At 41.8% G+C, this 20,324-nt stretch overlaps 1 protein-coding gene across 2 annotated transcripts in view; it reads right to left on the bottom strand.

Moving 5' to 3' along the window:
• Nucleotides 1–1,367: 1,367 nt before the first annotated feature.
• DIAPH2 (diaphanous related formin 2) overlaps nucleotides 1,368–20,324 on the bottom strand; it is a 415,247-nt gene continuing 396,290 nt past the window's right edge. For both annotated transcript variants that reach the window (XM_058154563.1, XM_058154564.1), the window contains one exon: nucleotides 1,368–4,993. In XM_058154563.1, coding sequence (XP_058010546.1) covers nucleotides 4,929–4,993 — 65 coding nt within the window. In that variant the 3' untranslated portion in view covers nucleotides 1,368–4,928. The remainder of the gene's footprint in view (nucleotides 4,994–20,324) is intronic.

The raw sequence follows: 20,324 nt of genomic DNA, 5'->3' as shown, positions 1-20,324 counted from the left end.
AACATTTTTTTAAAGTATTGGAGCACAGTAATAATAATATTCCAGATTTCTGCTTGTATGCACAGTTTTATATATGTTTAGAATATACATAGCAAGTACCTCATGTCTTCCTTAACATGTTGATATAATGGGTTATAGTGAGGCTTTTACTGTTTATAATAGCATTCGTGATTATTAATACAACTTTAGAATAATGCTGGAAGCAGAGCTGTAGAATGGGAAATTGACCTTAATATACTGATATACACTTAAACACACACACACACATACTTCCAGGACTGACTGCTATGCTATGAGACAAGAGTGGCAGGGTCAAACTAATTCAGGAGTGGCGATGTCTGAAATGTATTTATTAAATTTGTTTGCTATCCATCCCGGGGTTTGTTGCTGGGGATTCGCAGGGGTTCGGGAGAACCTCTAGCTAAGATTCTGTGCAGTTCGGAGAACCCACATATCCCACTCCTGGCTGGCCCCGCCCATCTTGCCTTGCCCCTCCCAGGAGCCTCCACGCGGCCCATTTTGGATGCAGGTAGGTGCAGGAGGCTCACGGAGGCTTCGGGAGGGCACAAAACAGGCCTACCGGAAGTTTGGGAAGGCCAGAAGGCCTCCAGAGCCTGGGGAGGCTGTTTTCACCATCCTGGAGGCTCAAGGAAACCCTCTGGAGCCCAGGAAGGGCAAAAATGCCCCTCCCCGGCCATAGTGCAGGAGGCTGACTAGTCCATGCCCACCACGCAACCAAGCAGAGAACCCCTTGCTAAAATTTTTGAAGCCCACCTCTGTATCCATCTTGTTGAGAGGTGACTTTGGATTTGCTTCTTTTAATTATGTGTGTGTGTGTGTGTGTGTGCTGAAACCTCAGAAAACATATATATATATATATATATATATATATGAGAGCTATATGTGTGTGTGTTTTCACGGGTTTCACGGGTATAGGTATGTAGGTCTTGCATATTTGGGTCTTGTCCCATGTAAGGTTAAGAGTATCTTGGCAACGATTCGACGAAGTCTCACTCATCATCTTCAGGCTGGTGCTTTACTGGCTGGTGCTACGAAACAGCCGACCAATCTGCAAACACCCACTCCATCTACCAATTGAGATGCAACCACACAGCCAAACAACCCGCTCACAGCAACACTCTCCACCTCCCCACCAGTATTTATAGAGATGACAGCTCCGACCACGCTTTGCTCGCACAAGCACGAAGCCGAAAGCACCAGCCTGAAGATGATGAGTGAGATCTTGTCGAAACGTCGCCAAGATATTCTCAACCTTACATGGGAAAAGACCCAAATATGCCAAGGCAGGCAGGCAGACAGACAGACAGACAGAAAGACATACATACATACATACATACATATATATATAACTGAGAAGGAGAAGAAGAAAAGAATAGTCTGTATGTAGTAAAACAGCATTCTGAGATAGTATCTACATACAACATGTATGCATGTATGTATGCATGTGGGTATATATGTATACAACATTAGAGGAATGTGTGTGTGTGTGAGAGAGAGAGAGAAGGGAAGGAAGGAAGGAAGGTAGGTAGGTAGGAACAGGGAGGGAGGGAGGGAGGGAGGAAGGAAGGAAGGTAGGTAGGAACAGGGAGGGAGGAAGGGAGGGAGGGAGGAAGCAATGAATGAATTAGTACATAGTGGTCAGAACTGATAGGTAAACTTTAGTCACAGTCATCTACATACACAGATCTAGAAGCCGTTTAAGGTGACTTATTTATAAATTTTTCATAGTGGTTTGATTTCAAAGCATCAGTTCAGCATTGTCTACAGAAATCAGCAAATTTTTATTTCCATCCTCACGGTAACACTTAGATGCTGGGAATGATGGTTGCAAGATCAAAGCACAAACTATGTTTACTGCCTCCTAAACACCTGTGGACAACTTTATTTGAAAAGCGAGTATTACAGAGCAAAACCTTACTGCTGATTTAGTTATTTTTTAAGAAAATGAAATGTGTGTGTATGTGTGTGATGTGTTATATGGTTTGCATAACAGTATAAAACCACAGAATTTAGCTTTCTTTCGTACACTGAATGAGAATTTTATAATAATACTTACAAACAGCTCTCTATGCTATGAATATTTTGAAGCCTCGCCATCGATTTCTGACTTTTTTTCTCAGTTTATTCTTTTAAACATCTTTCCCTGCACACACACACACACATATATGTATGTATATATATATATGAGAGCTATATGTGTGTACATGCAAATGTCCATGCATTTATAGGTCTCTGTGTGTATTTGCAAGCAATGAATGCATTTGGTGTGGTTTTTTTTTCCTTCTTAAAATTAGCAAATAAGGCAAGGCAGATTTGGAAGCTGTTTTCCTAAGTCACCAAGTAAACATACGACAAAGCAGGAAATCACATCAATAGCAAAATCAAGGTTGTTTTCTTGTTTGTTTGTTTTTTTTAAAAAAAAAACCTTGAATGTTTAAAGTGAATAAAAAGTATCAAAAGATTCAACAATCCAACATGAAGTTCAGAAAATACTTCTTGGAATTTTTTTTTTTTTATAAATACAAATATCCTCTATTTACAATATATATTTTTCTCTTTGCTTTATTAAGGTACATGTCTTTTAATTTACATAAAAAATATTCCAGCGGAGTTAGTGGGCCGAGAAAGTACCAGAACGTGTTTAGAGAATGCGCTGCATTTGTTCCATTTTAGATTTTTTTTTGTTCTCTAAAATCTCAAGTCGCATACGACCAGCAAAATGTCAGGAAATGAAAAAACAACAAAAACAACAATACAGCCAAAATCGGTAATGGTCAGAAAAAAAGAAAAAACTGCATCAAGTAAAGAAGGTTATGTTTAAGACGATCTGATAATTGTGTGAACGTTTTGGCTTTCAATTAGTAGGAAATGACTTATGCCATCTCTGAGTTTCGTTGTATTATTTGTAAACGCTGTACATCGGAAAACATTTTGGCCATTCACGTAAGTTATCATTTTGACTTTATGTATGAAACAAAACACTGAGTCTCAACGTGTATGCTAGAGCAAGGTAAATCAAACTGATAGGAACAGCATTGTTTGCCTATTTATAAATTCTTACAGAGATAACTTCAGAATGCTTCCTCTTTTAATAAAACTGTTAGTGATTGTCAGAAACATCTGTTAGCAATATGTCAAGGATACTAGTACGCCTAGTTGACATCCAATTCTACAAAACAACTGATCGCATCAGTCCCCTGTGAAATTAGTAAGAGGTTTTGAACTTTATGCCAGATATAAAGCCATCAAGGTACTGGTTCCACACAAACAATTCCACAACTTTGCTTGATAATAAAGTACCTACTGAGGTGCAGGCTTTGAATTTAAGAGATTGAAAACTCCTCAGACAAGGTTGACCTTCTTTCTTTAGCTGGAATGCAAAGACATCTAGTTGTCTACCGTAAGTGGTTAACATCTATAAGAAGGTTTAGATGTTCTGCAACTTCCCTGTGTTCTTTGGAACAAGAGTGGGCAGTATTGTAAGTCATTTTTTAAAGTCATCCTTGGTCTAATAGGAAAATTAAGAATAGCATTTATCTAGAATCTCTCTACAAGGCAAACTTACATACTTGCCAATTTCCTCGGGAGCCCATGCAGGAGCAATAGGTTTCAATAAGCAAAGAATATATAGATAGCTAGCTATTCTACTTTTATGTGTGTGTGTGTGATTCTGATGTTCTATGAAGCATAGAAATGCTTCAGAAAATTAAAATGGAAACTTCGTGCATTTAAAGTAGACAATTGATGTAGACGGGAGATGTTTTGAAAAAGGGAAAAAAAAGCAACACACACCACTATTTAGGAATCTCAGATGTGGTGTAATATTTTTTTGTTGCTGGTTTGCCTGAGTTTCAAATAACACTTAAAATGGTAATATCAGCCTTCCTTTGCCACCTCCCAAAGTGCATCAAAATTACTTCTGTAAACTTATTTGTGAGAATTGCTATAAATGATAAAATAGGAGAGTGATATGTTTATGAGTGGTGTTCAGGTTTTTTTTTCTTCCCCTGTCTCTTTCTTCATTAGGATTTTGCGAGCCCAAAGAGCGTGGAAAGTTTGTCTAGCTAAACCAAAGAAAACTAATTCTGATTCCTTAACCCATTGATAGATTTTAAACTCCAAAACAAGTATCACAAGATTTATCAAACAAGATTTCCCCCCCCCTCACCTCAAACTATAGATGCAAAGTTTATATATGTGCCCAATTTAAAAATCCTTCTTTAGCTGAATTTGCAAATGGTGCAAACTTTGCTTCAATCTTGCTTTTAAAGCAGCTATAAATATCTTTCTACCGCCGAGGCTGAAGACTTGTAATAAAGTTTTGATTGAAACTCAAAGAGCTGAATCCATCTTGCTTGAAACCCTGAAATAGGAATCGAGAAAAAATTGACGGGATAGGGTTCCCCTGTGTCTGCGAGTAACGGTGCCTTATCTTCTGTATCAGTTCGTCTAAATTCATTAATATGCTGATTTTTTTTTCCTTTTATGTCAAAATAAGAATTAAAACTGAATCGCTGACCTGATCTTTCGACGCTGTTAATTGAAACTGAAAAAAATATATATATATATCATTCCCATCGTTTGTGAGAGCTGCAAATAACTCCCTCATTCATATCTGCATCCTTGGTTGCCCGTTCAAAACGGCATTACTAAAGGAAGAAAAAAAAGAAGATAGAAATAGAGCCGTTTTATAACACTGCTTTTAGCTCTTGAAGTTTTTCTTCGTAAATGTACACTAAGTTGGTTTTTCTCTCTCTCTCTCTCTCTTCTATACAGGAAGGTTCGTAAAAAATATGTCATCTTTCTGGTTTTAAGTTTTAATTTCTGCTCACGGTTGCTCTTCGCGCTCCGTTTGCATCACGTTGTCCACGTGAAGTGAGCAAAATAGTTCTTTGGCATGGGGAAGATCATACAGCTGCAACTGTCCCATTCTGACGGGAACGGGATCTTTCTAAAGTTACTTTCCGGTTATCTGGAATATAAAAAGGGAACAAAGAAAAGAAACGTGTTAAGATTTTTAAAACGTGGGATACTGCAGTGCCAATAGTTTTTTTTTTTTCCCAGGCAGGCCGAGGTTCGGATCAAAGGAATATCTAAACAAATTATTAGGATATTAGATCGCAGAAACATTAGACTGCCGCGGCTTGGCGGAGTTAAAGAGGTATTGCAATCAGCACAAAAATTGCTTTCCCGATCGGGAGGAGATAGGGTGATAAAAAAGCATTGGAAAAAAGCCCACCCCATTCTCCACCCCACCCCCCTTGGATAGGGCAGGCGACAGTTAAGTGCTACAGAAAGTGTTACTGTTTAAAATAGCTTCTCTATTCAGATGCTCTGCAGAAAGAAAAGAGCGGCATTATTTTTTTTTTCCCAACTGGAGGAAATTCACCAACCCCTTGCCAGAACGATTCTGACATTTAGAGTATTCCCTCTGCGCATTGCCAACAGAAAAAAAGATCGGATCTTCAATTTAGAAGTAGTAAACAGTCCTATTTCTACACATCCCTCTGATATTAAACAAGATACGCAGCAAATTCAGGATGAAGTTTTCGTACCTGGCAAATTATAACCATGCACGATCATCATGGAGGGAAGGCCCACCTTAGCTTAAAAAAACAGCCCAGCGTGAATTAAGTATAACTGCAATACAGGCAAGGTGAACATTTATTCATATTGTTGTGGCCTACGGAGCTGGCAACGGAGTCGGACAGCGATGAGGCTGAGGTGGGGCCAGGGCCATCAGGGAGTGAGGTGCGGACTCCAGAGCCTCCGGAGACTGATAGTAGTGAGGCAGAGGAACAGGAGGAGCCTGTTCCTAATGCACGCATGAGAAGAGCTGCCAGAAGGCAAGAGCAGCTCAAGCAGAGAGGACAACTCGGGAGTAGGGCCAAGAGATGATTGGCCTTTCCCATAAGGCTTAAAAGACCGGCAACGGTGTTTCAGCTTTGCCAGAAAACAACGTTGTAGCTGCGTCTTCTGCTCCATCTTCTGCTTCGTGCATGTCTTTGTTTTTGTGGCTTCTGGACATTTGCCAGGAAGGGCCTTTGGCAGTTTGCCTAATTGGACTAAGGTCTGTGAGATAACTGAGGAATCTGTGTGGGGAGGCATTTGTTTTATTTTGAGTTGAACGACGCTGGGAATGAAGTAATTCCCAGCTGTTCGAATAAAGTTTGTTTTTCCAAGGACTAAGTTTATTACTACCTACTTGGTTGTCTGGGTCACAACACATATTTGATATCACTGTGCTGCTCTCTCATTAAATTTGCTTAGCGGTTAGTTTGTCCGGAACATTCAAGCGATGAGTAACACTTGTGCTTCATCCCTCGGCTTCAGATCACACAGGAATGAACAATTTATCAATTTGGCAATAAATTTGGTAGCTTCTCTCTTGAGGAAATAAATTACTGGACATTGAAAAGAGAGTTGAACATCTGTTGGGCAACAAATGGCGTCAGAAGTATTAGTTCCTTCATCCACTCTTAATTAAGCTACTGGAACCAAGTCTCTGAGAATTCATCATCCTTTTCTCTCTATCATTTTCCATTTTTTTGTGCTCTCAGAACATCTTACATTCACGATTAGTAGTGACAAAACACACCACTGAAGCTCCTTGAACATATTGCAAAATGGATGATAGGATTCAAAGACTTCGGTGAAGTCACTGGATGATGACTGATGGGTAAGGAATTTGTCAATTCAACTCCAGTTTGAGTTCAATTTGTATAACATGCTTCAATGAATCCACCTTCATCAAAAGTTTGAAGGTCATTGGTGGGTTTCAGGGTTTTTTTACTACCGGTTCTATGGGTGTGGCTTGGTGGGCATGGCATGGCTTGGTGGGTGTGGCAGGGAAAAGATACTGTAAAATCTCCATTCCCACCCCACTCCAGGGGAAGAATACTGCAAAATCCCTATTTCCTCCTGATCAGCTGGGACTTGGGAGGCAGAGAATAGATGGGGCCAGTCAGAATTTTTAATACCAGTTCTCTGAACTACTCAGAATTTCCGCTACCGGTTCTCCAGAACTGGTCAGAACCTGCTGAAGCCCGCCTCTGGTACAGGTAGTCCTTTTTAACAATACTACTCGGGACCCGAAACTCCATGGTTAAATGATGTGTTCATAAGTTGAAAAAACACATGATTACCTTGCTCAAGAAACAGCATTCTAAGCAGTCAATATTGCTGTCATTAAATGAGGAATTTGGGTCCTTCAGTGAGACTCTTACAGGATGGTGACATCCCGCTGGCTTTCCCAATGACATTTGCTTGTGGGAAGCTGGCAAGGAAAGTTGCCAGTCATGATCATGTAAATGTGGGATGCGACATTGAGTGTAAATATAAGATCTGGTTGTAGCTACATTTGTTCAGCACCATCAAAAGTTCTATCTTTGTAGCAGCCCATAATACAGAATATGTAACCAAGGGAAAATGCAAATATAACAGGTAAGTGGAAAGGATATAAACGGATGACAAGACAGGCTCTTTGCTTTCTGCCCTGATAGGATCCACTTTAAAGAAAGACAGACATTAGATCTATATTTTTTTTTTAACGATCAAAGGGCTGGGGAGACTTTGCTCCCCATATTTTCTCCTTACCCCTCAAACCTGTGCAACAACACATTTAATCATTTTAAACAGTCAAACAGAAATAGAGAGAGACCTTCCTTTGTGTGAATTCGATGACAGAAGTTTCTAAGTCAAGATTTTCAAGGGGCTTAAAAAACATGACTCTTCTAAAGAAAATCTCCAAGGAAATGCAGGAGCCCGAATCAAAAGCGGGGTTTATCCTACTGAACATGGGTAAACGGGTTGAACGGGTTTTCTTCCTGAATCAGATTCTTTCTCCTCTCAATGCCTATCATTTATATTGTCAAAAGTTACCGCTTTCAAGAAATAGAAGCAAGGAATTGGACTTCAAGGTGGGAAAAACATTTCCTAGGCTGCTTTTAGAGGAGAATATGTACTATGACAAAGATAAGGTGAACTGTAAGAGTAGCTCTTGGGTGCTGACTGGGTGAGGAGTCCTGAAGCAGCTCTCTTACACATAAAAGGTAAAGGTTCCCCTCACACATACGTGCTAGTCGTTGCCGACTCTAGGGGGCGGTGCTCATCTCCGTTTCAAAGCCGAAGAGCCAGCGCTGTCCGAAGACGTCTCCGTGGTCATGTGGCCGGCATGACTCAACGCCAAAGGCGCACGGAACGCTGTTACCTTCCCACCAAAGGTGGTCCCTATTTTTTCTACTTGCATTTTTTACGTGCTTTCGAAACTGCTAGGTTGGCAGAAGCTGGGACAAGTAACGGGACTCACCCCATTACACAGCAGCACTAGGGATTCGAACCGCTAAGCTGCCAAACTTTTGATCGACAAGCTCAACGTCCTAGCCCCTGAGCCACTGCATCCCTTCTCTTACACATATGGTCAAATAAATATTTTAGGCAGAAAGAAATGCACTATAAATGTCAGGGGGGGGGGCTCTATGAAACAAGTGGTTGGTATATGTTTCACTAATCTGCAAACTTACGCCTTGCTCCGCTCCATCATAAAAGAACATTTTTTTGGGAAATGGAGGGTGTAAGCAAAACAAATGTCTCCAGGGCACCAAAATTCTCTTGACATTTCTGCTGATTATGCTGCCTTGAGGCTAGGTATCCTGGGAGAACAGCAAACTCTCGCTTGTCAGAACACAATAGAGAACACATTGCTTCAAACAGGCTTACTTGGCACATTCAATTTTATCCGCTGGAACCCAAAATCTAATCAAAGTGGCTAAAAAGGAATCGGATACAAAAAAACAAACAAACAAAAAAAACCCCATAGAGTGACACGTGTCACAATAAAACTCTCCACATCAAGGCACAACTTGTATACTTTGTTCCTTTGTGTGTGTATGTGTGTGTGTGTGTGTGAGAGAGAGTGTGTAGGCAGCAACAGAGGACCCAGCTTTTGATAAGCTCTTGGACCAGAAATGGCTTTGCTACCCTGTTTCCCTGAAAATAAGACCCAACTGGAAAATAAGTCCTAGCGTGATTTTTCAGGATGCTCGTAATATAAGCCCTACCCCAAAAATAAGCCTAAAATAAGATTGTCAGCCAGATGGATGCATTTACTACTGTATTTCCCCCAAAAAATAAGACCTAACCAGAAAATAAGCCCTAATGCATCTTTTGGGGCAAAAATTGATATAAGACCCGGTCTTATTCTCGGGGAAACATGGTAGTTCCTTCTTCCTCGCCTCACTTCCAAATGAAAGATTGTGTGGATAGTATGAGGAGGTTCTACTGAACTGTCTTGAACTTGTATTCATTTTTTTTTTCATTTATATCCCGCCCTTCTCCGAAGACTCAGGGCAGCTTACACTATGTCAAGCAATAGTCTTCATCCATTTGTATATTATATACAAAGTCAACTTATTGCCCCCAACAATCTGGGTCCTCATTTTACCTACCTTATAAAGGATGGAAGGCTGAGTCAACCTTGGGCCTGGTGGGGCTTGAACCTGCAGTAAATGTAAGCAGCTGCTGTTAATAACAGACTGTCTTACCAGTCTGAGCCACCAGAGGCCCTTGTTATTCTTGTTATGGGTTGTGAGAATACCAAAAGGAAGATGCACGATTGCGAGCAAAACATGGAGGAAGAGGAGGGTGGGAAGGGCTATGTGAGTGAGCTGGCACTCAATGGTGGCTTAGGGAAAGTGACAGTTTCACAGTTCGAAACTAATCAAAGAGAGATCCAACCTAAAATTATGGACAAATTTCCCTGACAGTTAGAACAATTAACCAATGGAATGGTTTACCTCCAGAAGCTGTGGATGCTCCAACCCTGGAGGCTTTTAAGAAGAGACTGGACAGCTACCTGTCTGAAGCGCTATAGGATCTCCTGTTTCAGCAGGGGGCTGGACTAGAAGACCTCCAAGATCCCTTCCAACTATGATATTCTATATTCTAACTTGGGTTATTGGTCCATGGATTTATTAGCAGAACTGCATAGTTGCATGGCAGCAGACACCTGAAGTTTGATAATGAAGTCCTTGCCTTGTGTGTGTGTGTGTGTATGTGTGTGTGTGTGTGTGTGTGTGTGTGTGTGTCCCTCTTCCATTCAATTGCGTCTGATTTTTGAAGAGTGCCTGGACAGGTCCCTGCAGTTTTCTTGGCCTGGTTTTTCAGAAGTGGTTTGCCATTGCCTGTTTCCTAGGGCTGAGAGAAAGGACTGGCCCAAGCTCACCCTGTGTTGTGCCTCGCTCGCCCCCCTCTCTGCAGCCGGGCCCCTCTCATCTCCTGTTATCTCAGCCAGAGACGGATAACGAAGACAAACGGCCTGCATGCCTCCAGCCCCCAGTCCTGGCACCATGCCCGGACAGACCGAGCAAGACAAATGGCCTGGCATGCCTTCAGCCCCCAGTCCCGGCACTATGTCCGGACAGACCGAGCAAGACGAATGGCCTGGCATGCCTCCAGCCTCCAGTCCTGGCACTATGCCCGGACAAACTGAGCAAATAAACCCTTCCCCCACAGCATGTGAACATGAGGAGTATGAAGCCAGTCACGAGCTGGAATTGCCGGCAGCTGAAGGGTGGAGGGATCCACGCTTCCAGAGAATGGAGAGGCGACGTCAGCAAAAGGAAGGGAGGGGCAGGCCTGGATAAGTGCTGAGTCATGGAGCCACACCCCATGGCCTATTTAAAGGATCTGCTTTCTGGCATTCTTTGAGTCAGGCAAAGTCTAATTTGGATTGCTGAAGTCACATCTTGGACTCCTGCCTGCCCTGAGAACTCTGACAGAACTTTGGCAAAGCTGCAGAGGCTTCATGGCCACGCTTGATACAGACTTCCCCCACCCGGCTGTCAGAGGAAGAGTGGGACACGACACCCTGCTGGCTTTGTGAGACTAACACAGGACTAGAACGCAGAGTTTCCCAGTGGCTAGTTGATACCTTAACCATTACACCAAAACTGGCTCTTTGCCAAATATAGTCATTCGCATAATGCACATGTTTGAATAAGATGCACACAATTAAACATTGGAATTCATTATCACAAGTTGGTGGCGGCTACCAACCTGGCCGGCTTGAAAACAGGTTGGGCCAGTTTATGATAACGGAAGAGAATAACAGAAAAACGAGTTGCAGGTCTTCTACTCCAACTCCCTGCTCAAGCAGGAGACCCCATACCATTTCAGACAAATGGATGTCCAGTCTCTTCTTAAAATCCTCTAGTGATGGAGCATCCACAGAGTCTGAAGGTAAGCAGCTCCACTGGTTAATTATCTTCACGGTTAGGAATTTTCTCCTTAGTTCCAGGTTGCTTCCTATTCTCACTGAAATTCCTGAGGATCAATGGCTATGGTCTTTGATAGCATTGAGCTGTGGTGGCGCAGTGGTGAGAGTGCAGTACTGCAGGCTACTTCTGCTGACTACCGGCTGCTTGCAATTTGGCAGTTCGAATCCCACCAGGCTCAAGCTTGACTCAGCCTTCCATCTTTCTGAAGTCAGTAAAATGAGGACCCAGATTGTTGGGGGCAATAGGCTGACGCTGTAAACCGCTTAGAGAGGGCTGTAAAGCATTGTAAAGCGGTATATAAGTCTAAGTGCTATTGCTATTGTGAAACTGGATGCTGCCACTGAGCATCCTGGTGCATTTGGTTGATCCCTCTGAGAACATATTGCCGGACCAGATGGGTAAGGAGCCTGATCCAGCAGGGCCCTGCTTTAATTCTTATGTTTTCAACCTATGTTCTACCTGTAGCATGTCTTATGTGTGACCTTAACATGATTTACGATTGACCTTATTATTTTTCCCCGTGCTTCTGCCTGAAATTCGCTAACTCATGTTGGAGATGGTTCAGCTAGATATCTTGCAGTTTTTAACAAGATAATTCACCAGCTATCTTAAAAAATATATTAACGATGGGCACGTTGAGAAGTTTTAAGAAGTACTCGTTTAGTCATTTTTCTGCCTTTAATAATTTTAGCTGAAATTTCCAGGGGCACAGACAGATGGGGCCAGTAAATCTGCCACTTTTGTAATTAGGAATAAATTTAAAGTATCTCTGTCTGCTGGTCCCTCCTTGCAATATAATAGAAGCTTAAAAAAAAACCTATGCAGAAAATGAAATGAAGATCTTCTTTCTAGTTGTAAAGTTCACTTAGAGCTCATTTTGATTCTGTAATAAAAGGTGCCAATGTAGAAATGCAATTATATCTTTTACAGTAGAATGGAGCTGGAAGGGACCTTGGAGGTCTTCTAGTCCAACCCCCTGCTCAAGCAGGAGACTCTATACCATTTCAGACAAGTGGTTGTCCAGTCTCTTCTTAAAAGCCTCCAATGATGAAGGACCCACAACCTGCTGGTGTTTTGAAAAATAAGTTGACCCCCCTCTTTGTGGCAGCTCCTTAAATACTGCTATCATGCACACTGTAGCCCTTCTTTTCTCTAGACTTTGTTGTTGTTAGTTGCAAAGTCATCTCTGACCCATTGCGATGCCCTGGACAACATTCCTCCAGGACTTCCTGTCCTCTACCATCACCCGGAGTCCATTTAAGCTCACACCGACTGCTTCAGTGACTCCATCCAGCCACCTTGTTCTCTGTTGTCCCATTCTTCTTTCCCAGCATTAGGCTCTTTTCCAATGAGTCCTTCCTTCTCATTAGTTGGCCAAAATATTTGAGTTTCATCTTCAGGATCTGGCCTTCTAAAGAGCAGTCAGGGTTGATCTCCTCTAGGACTGACCGGTTGGATCGCCCTGCAGTCCAAGGGACTCGCAGGAGTCTTCTCCAGCATCATAGTTCAAAGGCCTCAATTCTTTGATGCTCAGCCTTCTTTATGGTCCAACTTTCACAGCCATACATTGCAACTGGGAAAACCATAGCCTTGACTATATGCAGTTTTGTTGGCAGGGTCTAGAATTCTCTAGACTGGCCAAACCAAAATCCTGCAACTGTTCTTTATATGTTTTAGTCTCCAGGCCTTTAATTGTCTTAATGGCTCTTCTTTGCGCTTTTTCCAGAGTCTCAACATCTAATGGGATGACCAAAACTGGATGCAGTATTCCAGGGGTGGTCTTACTACAGCTTTATAAAGGTGTACTACTACTTCACATGATTTTGATTCTATGCCTCTGATTATACAAATGAAGATTGTATTAGCCAGCAATGTGCTCTTGTTTAAGTGATCGTCTGCCAGGACTCCAAGGTCCATCTCACAGTTACTGATTTTGAGCCAGGTTTTTCACTTAATCTGTACTTGTGACTAATCTGGGATAGAATCAAGATCACGTGAAGTGTTGATACCACTTTATAAGGCCTTGGTAAGGCCACAGTTGGAATATTGCATTCAGTTTTGGTCGCCACGATGTAAAAAAGATGCTGAGACTGTAGAAAGAGTGCAGAGAAGAGCAACCAAGATGATTAAGGAACTGGAGGCTAAAACATATGAAGAACCGTTGCAGGAACTGGGTATGTCTAGTTTCATGAAAAGAAGGACTAGGGGAGACATGATAGTAAGTGTTCCAATATCTCAGGGGTTGCCACAAAGAAGAGGGAGTCAAGCTATTCTCCAAAGCATCTGAGGGCAGGACAAAAACCAATGGGTGGAAACTCATCAAGGAAAGAAGCAACTTAGAACAAAGGAGAAATTTCCTGACTGTTAGAACAATTAACCAGTGGAACAACTTGCCTCCAGAAGTTGTGAATGTTCTAACACTGGATATTTTTAAGAAGATATTGGATAGCCATTTGTCTGAAGTGGTGTAGGGTTTTCTGCCTAAACAGAGGGTTGGACTAGAAGACCTCCAAGGTCCTTTCTAACTGTGTTATTCTATTCTATGCTGTACCACATCCAATGTGCAATGTAAATGCTTCCATTATTATTATTATTATTATTATTATTATTATTATTATTATTATTATTATTATTATTATTATTATTATTATTATTATTATTGTTGTTGTTGTTGTTGTTGTTGTTGTTGTTATTGTTATTGTTATTATTATTATTGTTGTTGTTGTTGTTGTTGTTGTTGTTGTTGTTATTATTATTATTATTATTATTATTATTATTATTATTATTATTATTAATTCAATTTTTATACGTCCTTCTCCCGAAGGACTCAGGGCGGTGTACAGCCAAGATAAAACAAAATGATGCAAAAAATATACAATTTAAAATACAAAAAAAAACTTATTATATAGGTGGCCTAAAAACTTTAAAAATATATAAAACTAAAAACCCCATTAAAATTAGTAATAAATTTAAAACCAATAAAATTTAGGCCAGCCCCGCGCGAATAAATAGATGTGTTTTCAATTCGCGGCGGAAGGTCCGAAGGTCAGGTATTTGGCGTAAACCCGGGAGAAGCTCGTTCCAGAGGGTGGGAGCCCCCACAGAGAAAGATCTTCCCCTGGGGGCCGCCAGCCGACATTGCTTGGCGGACGGCACCCTGAGAAGTCCCTCTCTGTGTGAGCGAACGGGTCGGTGGGAGGCATGAGGTAACGGCAGGCGGTCCCGTAAGTACCCAGGCCCTAAGCAGATACTCATGGCTGGAATTTTTCAGCCTGTAAAATACAGGAATCGCAACGACTCATTTTTTCCTTGAAAGAGGCAGATACTTTACTCCATAAATCTTAAATCCGGATGGCGTTTCTCAAAAAGACGTAACAGCATTTTAATTTCCCATACCTATCAGTGAAGTGAAAAGTCACTCGGATCAAAAAGGTAGTCCTCAATTTATAACAGTTCATTTAGTGACCGTTCAAAGTTACAACAGCACTGGAAAAAAAAAGTGACTTAAAACCAGTTTTTCACACTTAACGACTGTTTTAGCACACACACCCCCCCCATGGTCATGTGATCAAAACCACTTGGCCATTGACTCATATTTATGACGGTTGCAGCGTCCCGGGGTCACACGATCCCATTTTGCGACCTTCTGAAAAGCAAAGTAGTGAACTGAAGCCAGATTCACTTAAGAACCGTTGGATTAATTTAACAACGACAGTGATTCACTTAACAACGATGACAAGAACGGTCGTAAAATGGGGCAAACTCATTTAACCAACGTTTCACTTAACAACAGAAATTTTGGGCTCAACTGTGGTCGCAAGTCAAGGCCTACTTGCATTTCAAAACTAGATTATTTTTTTTTGCAGGTTTTAAAATAACTGGATTTGGGCCGGGGGAGGGGGGGGTTATACTTGTCTCCTTACACCCCGAAGACAAAAATGGGTTGTTAGCATCACCTGAAAGAGAAAGGGAGAGGGGAGGAGAGGAAAGGAAAGGAGGGAAGGAGGAAGAAAGAAAGAAAGAAAAAAGAGAAAGGAAGGAAGGAAGGAAAGAAAAAGAAAAACTCCCAAGAGAAAGAGAAAGGGAGAGGGGAGGAGAGGAAGGGAAAGGGAAGGAGGAAGAAAGAAAGAAAAAAGAAAGGAAGAAAGAAAAAGGAAGGAAGAAAAGAAAAGAAAAAGAAAAACTCCCAAGAGAAAGAGAAAGGGAGAGGGGAGGAGAGGAAGGGAAAGGAAAGGAAGGAGGGAGGAAGAAAGAAAGAAAAAAGAGAAAAGAGAAAGGAAGGAAGGAAGAAAAGAAAAACTCCCAAGAGAAAGAGAAAGGGAGAGGGGAAGAGAGGAAGGGAAAGGAAGGGATGGAAGGAGGAAGAAAGAAAGAAAAAAGAAAGAAAGAAGAGAAAGGAAGGGAGAAAAGAAAAGAAAAAGAAAAACTCCCAAGAGAAAGAGAAAGGGAGAGGGGAGGAGAGGAAGGGAAAGGAAAGGAGGGAAGGAGGAAGAAAGAAAGAAAGAAAAAAGAGAAAGGAAGGAAGGAAGGAAAGAAAAACTCTCAAGAGAAAGAGAAAGGGAGAGGGGAGGAAGGGAAAGGAGAGAGGAAGAAAGAAAGAGAAAAGAAGGAAGGAAGAAAAGAAAAGAAAAAAGAAAAACTCAAGAAAAAGAGAAAGGGAGAGGGGAGGGGAGGAGAGGAAGGGAAAGGAAAGAAAAGGAGGAGGGAGGAAGAAAGAAAGAAGAAAGAGAAAGGAAGGAAGAAAAGAGAAAAGGAAAAACTCTCAAATTTTAAAAGCTGCGTTAGGCAGCTTGGGAGAAACTATAAAGATACCAAAGAGGAGGAAAAAAACCCTGCTCCCTTCTCCCAGAAGTGGGAATTATTTGCAACAAGGCAAATACAAACGGAACCTTGGCAAAATTTAATGTAGTACGCCCTGAGAAAACCAGCCATCTGTACTTTGCAAGCTGGAAAAAGAAAAGGAAGGCACAGAGAGTGTGAAATTGATCAAAAAACCCAAACAAGTAAAGACGGCATGGAAGCCATCTAATTGAATGAGCTGCACAAACTCCCCAGAAATTAATAAGAGCTGCAAATAAACTTCGTCTCCCTTGATGAAAAGTGAGAGAGGGAAGGAGAATGGCTCATTTCTATTTTAGGAAGGAGACCAAAAAAAATGGAATATTGTACGAATTCAGGTGAGACAAAATGGAAAACAAAAAATACAACGTGAGCTGACTCGCATATAGGAGAAGTGGTTTGTTGTCTTGTATTTCCGGAAGAATACAGAAATTCAGCGTCTGGGGAATATTACTTTTATTTTGTCTGAACCTGGAGAGGAGGAGTAAGTTCAAAGAGTGCCATAATAGAACAATATCAGATGGTTAAATAAAAGCCAATCAAGTTAAGTAAACCATAGAAAAGAGAGAGAGAGAGAGAGAGAGGAAGAAGAAGAAATGAAGGCCTCTTCAAGCAATAACTTTAAAAGCTTTGCAAAACCGACTCCTTGGGGATTATCCGTAGTTGAAATAGCAGAGAAAGATAGAAAGCAAGCATGTTTATAAAGGCATTCGCATTGTGAGGCTGTAAAAGTGTAGGCATCAAATATTTATTTGTTCATGTAAAATCTCGGTTCATTGAAACGCCCTAATGAGCTAGCCCTGTTTGTTGTTTTTTTTAAATGATTTCATACAATTACAGTATGACCAGGCAGGGTGCTATTCAGCAGGTTCTGGCAAACCGGTAGCGGAAATTTTGAGTAGTTCGGAGAACCGGCAAATACCACCTCTGGCTGGCCCCGAAGTGGGTTGGGAATGGAGATTTTGCAGTATCCTTCCCCCAGGAGTTGGGAGGGAATGGGTATTTTGCAGTATCCTTCCCCTGGAGTGGGGTGGGAATGGAGATTTTGCAATATCCTTCGCCCAGGAATGGGGAGGGACTGGAGATTTTGCAGTATCCTTCCCCTGCCATGCTCACCAAGCCCCACCACACCCACCAAGCCACGCCCAAAGAACCAATAGTAAAAACATTTGAATTCCACCACTTGAGTATGACCAATCCAATGGACAATCACTTTGGTTAAGGCAACAGGCTAGAAAGCGGGAGACTGTGAATTCTAATTCCACTTTAGGCATGAAGACAGCTGGGTGACCTTGAGCCAGTCCCTTTTTCTCAGCCCTAAGAAACAGACAATGGCAAACCATTTGCAAAAAAATTTGCCAAGAAAACTGCCAGAAAGTCACCAGAAGCCAACCCTTCAAGTCAGAAAAGAACCAATCCTAACCTCAACATGACACTCAAGTTCATTTCATTTGATGCCTAAAAACTCCGTTACAGTCTTTAAAATAAACCAAAATAAAATTTGGAGGAAAACAAACTAAACAAATCAAAACAGAATGGCAAGAAATGTGGTGATATCTGCTGATTCTAAACAAACCAGGGGAAAAAAAAAAAAGAAGACCAGTTGACTATGATCTGCAATCTAAACCAACTATCTTCTCTAAGAAATAATGAACAGGTTTTGCAAGTGAATGGAATAAAGTAGGTAGTCATCATTGCTCAGTAGAGTATATAAATCTTCAAAAGCAATCAAGATTCAATCAACTTTTAGAATATGGCTTTGTAAACAATAAAGGTAAAGGTAAAGGTTCCCCTTGCACATACGTGCTAGTCGTTGCCGACTCTAGGGGGCGGTGCTCATCTCCGTTTCAAAGCCGAAGAGCCAGCGCTGTCCGAAGACGTCTCTGTGGTCATGTGGCCGGCATGACTCAACGCCAAAGGCACACGGAACGCTGTTACCTTCCCACCAAAGGTGGTCCCTATTTTTTCTACTTGCATTTTTTACATGCTTTCGAAACTGCTAGGTTGGAAGAAGCTGGGACAAGTCACGGGAGCTCACCTGGTTACACGGCAGCACTAGGGATTCGAACTGCTGAGCTGCCGACCTTTCGATCGACAAGCTCAACATCCTATCCCCTGAAACAATGCCCACCCCTTAGAGGTGGGTTTCACATAATTTTAGCACTGGTTCGCCGAAAATGTGGGCGCGCACACACGTGCATGCTTGCTTCGCTTGCGTGCGAGCCTTCTGCACATGCATCCAGCTTTCCGCACAGGCACTTTGCTCACATGTGTGACTTGCACGTATAGGCGCGGCTTAGAAAATGTGGCTAAATAGGACGGTCTAGCATCGAGACGGGTGGGCAGGCCCACCATCAGGTCGCCACTACCAGTTTGCCTGAACCGGCTGAATACCATCACTGCCACCCATCCCCAAAGTTCTTGTGCAAATACTGGGGCCCCCTAACATATTCCACAAAAACTTTGTACGATCCTTGATCCCAAAAAGAGTTGGATATCAATCCATGCTTTGGATGTGAGTCCCAGCAATATATCCATGAAACAACCTGGACAGAATCTATTCTGTCATCTTCTGTTTTTCTTCAAGAACCATCTGACGAACTTTGCAATGAGGTAACCTGGTGCTCGCATGAGTCCCTTGGACTGCAGGGTGAATGAACGAGTCAGTCTTAGAGGAGATCAGCCCTGACTGCTCTTTAGAAGGCCAGATCCTGAAGATGAAACTGAAGTACTTTGGCCACCTAATGAGAAGGAAGGACTCACTGAAGAAGAGCCTAATGATGGGAAAGATTGAGGGCAAAAGAAGAAGGGAACGGCAGAGAAGGAGGTGGCTGGATGGAGTCACTGAAGCAGTCAGCGTGAGCTTAAATGGACTCCAGAGGATGGTAGAGGACAGGAAGGCCTGGAGGAACATTGTCCATGGGGTTGCGATGGGTCAGACACGAGTTTGCAACTAACAGCAACAACAACCTGAGGAGTTTCTTCAGAATTCCGTCTCAGGAGTAATACAGAAAGGATGGGACAAACCCTCAGAATACAATAGCATCTCTTGGCAGAATTGGCGCTTTATTTATCCACAGTTGCCATTATCTTGGTTTAAATACAAATGCTTGTTCCACATTAAATTAGCTTAGCAGCCAGAGATTTGGTCTGCTTTATTGATGCCATCCGTAGGCAACTGCCCACGGGCACTGTCTCTGACTGTTGTTCATCTATTTTGGCTTGGAGGCAAAAGAACAAAGATGACGCAAGAAAATTGAGCCAAAGGGCCTTTATTTATTAAACTTCTCAAAGTTTGATTCAATGACATTCCAAATTGCTCTGAGGAAAAGCAGTTTTGTACTTTCCCGATTAATCTTTCGGTTGCTGCATAGTTTATGCAACATTTTTTTTAAAGTTTACAATACATATTATAAAATTAAATATCGCTCAGGGCAAAAATTGCCTCCTGTCATAATATAATCAAGCCTTGGATGTCAGATCATTATTTTCAAAGGTCTCCATCTGTCCAAGGTAACACACACACCCTGTGGACATTTAAAAGCCACCTTCGTTTATTCTCCAGTGTGCTTCTCCTTAAGAGTTAAGGCAAAAACCTTCACTGTCTCAGGAAGTCCCTGCCAAGCAAATGTTACATTTGAGGTCATTTTAAATAAAGCAGTGCATTATTTAAAAAAAAAGAAAGAAGAAGAAGAATAGCTACTCTGTCAAAAAGGGATTACTTTGCTCTCTGTGCAACAGAGAGACTTCCTATGTAAATTGTCAGCTGCTGAGACTCATAGTAAAGTTTCTTTCGGGAGACGGGTTGAGGTTAGCTATGAAAAGAGAAGTTGGGAGAAGTAGTGCGAGCAAAAATTGGACAAGGGGTTTGGGGTTAGTATCCAAAGAGAATGATGAATCCTGAAAGAACCCTGAAAAAAACTAGTCAGCTTTTAGTAGAATAACAGAGTTGGATGGGACCTTGTAGGTCTTCTAGTCCAATCTCTTGCATAAGCAGGAGACCCTCCACCATTTCTGACAGATGGCAGTCCAGTCTCTTCTTAAAAGCTCCAGCGATGAAGCTCCCACAACTTCTGAAGGCAACTTCTTAATTGCTCTCACTGTTAGAAAATTTCTCCTTAGTCCTAGGTTGCTTCTCTCCTTGATTAATTTCTACCCATTGTTTCTGGTCTTGCCATTTGGTGCTTT

The sequence above is a fragment of the Ahaetulla prasina genome, chromosome 11, assembly GCF_028640845.1.
Source record: "Ahaetulla prasina isolate Xishuangbanna chromosome 11, ASM2864084v1, whole genome shotgun sequence".
In the NCBI taxonomy this organism is placed as follows: domain Eukaryota; kingdom Metazoa; phylum Chordata; class Lepidosauria; order Squamata; family Colubridae; genus Ahaetulla; species Ahaetulla prasina.
The sequence above is the reverse complement of the archived record's forward strand: the minus strand, read 5'-3'. Positions and strand labels throughout refer to the sequence as shown.